General features: G+C 36.3%; 1 protein-coding gene across 4 annotated transcripts in view; it reads right to left on the bottom strand.

Annotated features, from left to right (window-relative positions):
- Positions 1-2549: 2549 nt before the first annotated feature.
- Positions 2550-6992, bottom strand: part of LOC110462209 (protein MMS22-like) — a 34288-nt gene continuing 29845 nt past the window's right edge. For all 4 annotated transcript variants that reach the window (XM_021516065.1, XM_021516063.1, XM_021516066.1 and 1 more), the window contains 3 exons: positions 5300-5431; positions 3763-3954; positions 2550-2753 (listed from right to left, as the gene is read on the bottom strand). In XM_021516065.1, coding sequence (XP_021371740.1) covers positions 2696-2753; positions 3763-3954; positions 5300-5431 — 382 coding nt within the window. In that variant the 3' untranslated portion in view covers positions 2550-2695. The remainder of the gene's footprint in view (positions 2754-3762; positions 3955-5299; positions 5432-6992) is intronic.

Raw genomic sequence — 6992 nt, 5'->3', positions numbered from 1 at the left:
AGTTGAAAGATCCATAGGAAGAACAATGTGATGAGCTAAGGAAAGTATTATTAACTGGCAGAGGAGGAGAGAGTAATGGGCTAGAGTGAGCTTTGAACAAGTAGCACATCAAATCAGAGGACAGCACAGTCCCTCTGGATTTTGAATTGACCTGAACTATTTGCCAGGTTAAGCTGAGAGGGTGAATCTCTCTACTATTCGGAGACAACTGTAGCCACCTTGGATTACAAAAGCTTCAGGAGGGCCACACCTTGTATTTTAGCCAAACTGCGTTCCTTTGTGATGATCATTGCCGAACTACATTAAGATTCATTTAACTGTACTGGAGGAGTAAAAATTTAACCATAATAACACCGAATGTATTCAAAATTCATTTTCGACATTATGGACAAGTCTTTTAAAGGAAAAATGACAATAGACCACAGCCGGATGGATGCTGCGCTATGGCATAAGCCCACAGGAATAATAACAAGAAGAGATCGTCATCGATATCCCACGCTCGCAGTGCAAAAGTCATTAACAAGAGATCCCAGAGGGATCTAGGCGCCCACCTTTGTACCATCTTTATTAGTTCTTTGTCAGTTCGGTCTTTTCTCTTCTTTCCTCTAATCTGTTTGAACGAGTCATGTTAGCAGTAAATGCGCCTAGAGGTAACTTTTGATCTAAACTTAATACTGATGTGGATGAAAGCCAACCTTCAACGTGAGTTTGTCATTTCACATATTTACTAGTACAGTACTTAATATCAAACCAGTAGAATCGATCAATGCAATATGAGAAAGATCTTTTTAGTTCTTTTCATCCATTTTGTTTTTATGATCAGTCTCAAAAATTGCCCTGCACAGCTCAGGACCAAGGGGAACCTACATATAAAATTTAAGAAAGATCCCTCTAGTTCTTCAGGAGAAATAGAGGTAACAAACCCGCACTATCAAAATCCAAGAGGGCTGCCTGTCGGCCATGTTGTTTATCCGATCAGTCTCAAAAATTGCCCTGCACAGCTCAGGACCAAGGGGAACCTACATATAAAATTTGAGAAAGATCCCTCTGATACTTCCTGAGAAATAGCGATAACAAACTTTCAATATCAAAATCAAAGATGGCTGCCTGTCGGCCTTGTTTTTTATCCGATCAGTCTCATAAAAAAGCCCTGCACAGCTAAGGACCAAGGGGAACCTACATATAAAATTTGAGAAAAATCCCTCTGATACTTCCCGAGAAATAGCGATAACAAACTTTCAATATCAAAAGTAGGTGGGCTAAAAAGATGAAGCATAAAATATAGGTCAAAATCAGCATCCGCAATATGCATTCAGCAGATACACAATTTAAGCAAATATATTAAACATAGCACTTGTAGTAGGCAAGATATAGACGAGAGCAATTCTTCTTAACAATGTGCATGGACGGACCCCATTTCTATATCCCCCACCAACTTGTTGAGCGAGGGATGAAAACAGACCAATAACAAGAAACAACATAAGAATGTTATAACTAGATAACAGTCAAGGCAGTCAGGATGCTTTGTTTCTCAAGATTTATTTTATTTTTATGTAAAACAAGTTGTATCTATGATGTAAAATAATATAAACAAACAATATCACAATAATTTCATTATCTCTGAATCGATGTCCTTTTATCGCTTTTACTGAATAGCGCATAACATTCTCAACAGACAATATATAACACGACACGAGATCACATTCCTATAACGTAAATGAGCACCAGCTTTAAATTTCCAGATAAACATATGAGATGTAACCCCTGGAGTATCCAGGATGAAGGTACCATTGCTATGCCTTTGGCTTGAGACAGACTACTGTATTCGCATCATTTTGGCGGCAGATAATATTTGTGGTTATTCGGAAGGAACTGCTTTTGTGGAATATGCACTGTAAACACTATTTCTATAAATTGCTTTCAGAACGTATTAATTCTATCGCAAAATGACAATTAATTTAATGATATTTAATGATAGATTTCTGGTATAGGATTTCATACCCTCCACACCAGACCTAATTTATTACATGATAATTGTTATAATAAAAAAGTTTTTGATTGCAATGACACTACCGTTCATAAATTAGCGTTGAAGTTATAAAATAAATAAATGTTTTCCCAGTGTTTATCCAGCTCATTTTGAAACAGTTTAAATTATTAGCCCAAACTTCATTTTCCAGCAAGTTATTTCCACACATTTGCAGTTCTTAGTATGTACACTGTTGGGGGTATATTTTCAAAGGATTTACTCAGTTTCTGATCGATTTGAAACATCTTTCCATAACTTCATAAAACCAGTAACACCGCGGTAGCATTTTCCATGTATTAATTTATAAATCAATTCCAAAGACATTCATGAAACAGCAGGTATTAGTTAAACGTAAGTATTTATGGCCCACGAGTGGAACCTCTATTCCGTCTTTGCGCATTGCAGAGTTATCTTCTCTTGGGAGCAGGGATTGATTGTTAGGTCACTTGTTTGTGAGAGGAACATCATCAATATTTGAGAAAACGACGTAATTTTCTCACACAAACCAATGACATAACAATCAATACCTGCTCCCAAGAGAAGATAACTCTGCAATATGCAAAGACGGAATATAGCCTGTTACCTTATACATGCATTCAAGTTAGTTATAAAGTATTGGCATTTACAGTACGTAAATAGTTCATATGTTCTGACAAGCGGCCCCTGTCAAGTATCACCTGGTGGCTTACAGCTAACATTTCTTGATAGGTTGGTGTAGTTCTGTCTGCAAAAAAACAAACATAATTGAAACTAGAAATACATCAGAATGACACGATTGTTCTCCAAATGTTTTATTATCAATACTATTTTATAATTAAACACCATAATTGTTAATTACACGTTATATTTAGTTAAAGGCTAACATGATTCAATTCAAATGCATCACACCTTCTAAAATTAGAAAATAAAGAATTCCTACGATTCTCTGTTTTCAACATAATTAGTCCTACTCCTAAACGAGATTCTATCAACAATGTCCTACCTGAGTTTATTGAGAGTCCTACTCCTAAACGAGATTCTATAAACAATGTCATACCTGATTTTGGATTGAGTCCCCCTACTCCTCAATGAGGTTCTAATAATATAGCATACCTGAGTTTGGATTTTGTGTCTATGCCTAAACAGTGCCATATCATACTCTCCATAGTCCCTTTCATCAAGATTTTATTAACATTGTCATACTTTTATTTCATAGTCAAATCCTCCTCCTCTGAAACACTACGTTAGAAGGGTCATACCTGAGCTTGGAATCGGACCCGACTCCTCTGTGAGACTACGTTAGAAGGGTCATGCCTGAGCTTGGAATCGGACCCAACTCCTCTGTGAGACTACGTTAGAAGGGTCATACCTGAGCTTGAAATCAGACCCGACTCCTCTGTGAGACTACGTTTGAAGGGTCATACCTGAGCTTGGAATCGGACCCGAGTCCTGTGTGAGACTACGTTAGATGGGTCATACCTGAGCTTGGAATCGGACCCGACTCCTCTGTGAGACTACGTTAGATGGGTCATACCTGAGCTTGAAATCGCACCCAACTCCTCTGTGAGACTACGTTAGAAGGGTCATACCTGAGCTTGGAATCGGACGCGACTCCTCTGTGAGACTACATTAGAAGGGTCATACCTGAGCTTGGAATCAGACCCGACTCCTCTGTGAGACTACGTTAAAAGTGTCATACCTGAGCTTGGAATCGGACGCGACTCCTCTGTGAGACTACGTTAGAAGGGTCATACCTGAGCTTGGAATCGGACCCGACTCCTCTGTGAGACTCGTGCTCCACAATGTAGTGCTGTATTTTGGGAAGAATGTTCCTTATAAAGATGCCCCCTGATTTCGACACCTTGTCCAATGCCTGGATACAGTGGTCAAGGTGGGTCTTCTTGTGGACGGTTATGAATGCTTCCAGTGTTGCGGCCACATCGGTTCTGTAACAAAAATAGAACATTATATATAAATCAATCTGTCATGTTTCTCCCAGTGGCTTTTTTTTATTTCTTTTTATATTTCAAACAATCCTAAAATCATTGTCACATGTTACACTTGTTTAATACTTGTTTAAAATTTGGCTGGCTACCATCTTGGAAATTATTCACTAGCATATAGACTGTGTTAGACATGTATGGCCTATATGAATGTGCTGTTTCCTGAAGGTAGGCTTAACATATTCTAAAAAGGCTATTAAAAAACTTCTCAATATCTCCCAGAGTCTTTTGCGATCATGCCGACAAAAATCAACAAAGCATGTATGCTGTATTTTCATTTTATACTTCTAAAACATAATTATCATCTTGCATAATGAAATACACATCAGTTTGTACTTTTAGATGTTGGTACAAGATACAAGAATAGATATTGACGGTCACATACCAGAAACATACAAATATTAGCTTGGTAGAGCTATTTCTGTAACAAGCAACTGATTTTCAGCATGTGGATAATATGATGCTTTATACAATAAACTTGTGAACTTGTGTTGTGATCTCATGAAATGAATAGTTCACCTTTAAATACAAATACTTTGGAAACCAACTTTAATAGCATATACCAAAAAATTATAACAAAACACACAAAAATGCCCAACCCATCCCCACACCAAATATTTAATCTTGAAATTGTTCCCCAATTTTTCAATACAAGTACTTGGGTACAGTATCAGTTTTGATACGAAATTTGTCAGACAATTGAAAAATTGAAATACAGCTGAAATGTTCCAGAAATAATGAAATTAAAAAAAATAAGCAATTTTAAAAAATCCCTGGGGGTGTCGGGTGCGTTATAATTTCAAATAAGGTATATGTCAGTATGTCAGAATATGCAAATTTTACCTTGAGGAATACGACTATCCCTTAATAAAATCATATAAAGAAGTGTTAGTGCTTATTTATTACAAATACTACATCCTCATGATATTTTGGGATGAAAAAGTTAGAAATATCAAAATTATAGAGCAGAAATCAGCCAATCTGATTCAAGGAACTAGTTTTGAAAGATACTGGCCAATGATACCACTGGCGAAGAGGAGGAACTAAATATAAAGGACATTAACCTTTGTCTGAATGTTCGCCTCCAACCGAGTAGTACCACAAAGTTTTTAGACGATAAATAGACACTTACGATGTGGTTGAAGCCAAGAATACTTCTAACCAAGTAGTACAACCTCACAAAGTTTTTAGACGATAAATATACACTTATGATGTGGCTGTAGCCAAGAACACTTCTAACCAAGTAGTACAACCTCACAAAGTTTTTAGACGATAAATAGACACTTACAATGTGGTTGTAGCCGAAACTTTGCAGCCTTCGAGGAGATTGGTGGCTATCTTCTGGGCACACTGGTATGTGGACTGTACATCGGATAACACCATTACAGTGAGCACACCACCTAGGACAGTCGTTGTATCCCTGTTAAGAATAGTAACAATGGATATTATTCTGATTACCTGTTTTAAAAGAAAGTTAATATCTCAATTACATGACTAAATTACTTAATAAAGATTAGTGAAGATTTCAGAACTACTGCCAGCGTGAAAATTTCAACATCGCCTAGGACAGTCGGTGTATCCCTGTAAAAAATAGTATACGAAGCAATGGATATAGTTCTGATTATCTGCTTAAAAAGTTAACATCACAGTAAGCACACCACCTAGGACAGTCAATGTATCCCTGTAAAATATAGTATACCAAGCAATGGATAAAGTCCTGATTATCTGCTTAAAAAGTTAACATCACAGTAAGCACACCACCTAGGACAGTCAATGTATCCCTGTAAAATATAGTATACCAAGCAATGGATATAGTTCTGATTATCTGCTTCAAAAGTTAACATCACAGTAAGCACACCACCTAGGACAGTTAATGTATCCCTGTTAAAAATACAGTAGATTTCACTTAATATCACTTCTAATTTGCCAGAGGAAAACATGATATTTACCAGAACAAAAGAAAAAACATGTTTTTCTGAACTTTTCAGCTGTCAAAACACAGAAGGGAACATATTTAAATGACCAAGTGATATGGTTTTACAAAGAAGATTGCTTAACAAAGTTATTTGTAATAGACACATCTTTTTTTTTTTTAGTCAACAGTGAAATTATTGTCTTTTATTTGTTTATTTCATTGAAATATGCAGCTAAAACACTTGCTTAATTTGGGTAGTGCCCTACGATTGACCTGTATTTGTCTTCGGCTGCTAGTCTTTATTTCGCTCTGAATTCAGTCGTAAAGCACGTAATGTTTGTACACATTTACATTTATCTTATTAATGCTTTGATTTTAGGAATATCATTGTGGAAGCAATGGATATTGTTCTCATTATCTGCTTTAAAAAGTTAACGAAAGAATTCAAAATCCATGATAATGGAGCAAGAAATTATGGTACTCACTGTGTTTAAGATTAGCATGTGCCTGTCATTCAAACAGTCAAATCTGCCATCTGTTCAGTTACCTTAATAACATTTCTACTGGTTCACAGCAAGACAACAGAATTTATTTAATGCGTCTACAGCTTTCAATTAAAGTAAAACATACCACATATTAATGAATCAAAACAAAATGATATGGCACATGAAAATTTATGCATTGAACTTCTAATGAAGATATCGATGTGTAGGGCAACTTCTATCCAACTCTATTTATAGTAACTGTATCTTATTTTTTGTCCACAGCTGGTTGAAATTTGTACAATAGGTGATGATTGTCTGAGTTTATGTGCGTGAAGTTTTATGGCAATTGGTAAAGAAGTGAAGTCTGTAGAGCAGTGACATTAAAATTCTATCAGGTTCTATTTATAGTAACAGCGACCTAGCTTTTGACCGCAGCATGTTGAAATAGAAACTTGTACTGTAAGAGGTGATGTTTGTGAACTTGTGTGTAAAGTTTCTTTGCAACTGGAAAAGAAACGAAATCTGTAGATTAGTGATGCGATTTGGGACATGCACTTATGCACGTACGTACATAATCATGA

The sequence above is a fragment of the Mizuhopecten yessoensis genome, unplaced genomic scaffold (genome assembly GCF_002113885.1).
Source record: "Mizuhopecten yessoensis strain PY_sf001 unplaced genomic scaffold, ASM211388v2 scaffold10759, whole genome shotgun sequence".
Lineage (NCBI taxonomy): Eukaryota > Metazoa > Mollusca > Bivalvia > Pectinida > Pectinidae > Mizuhopecten > Mizuhopecten yessoensis.
This window is presented reverse-complemented; position numbering and strand designations above follow the sequence as displayed.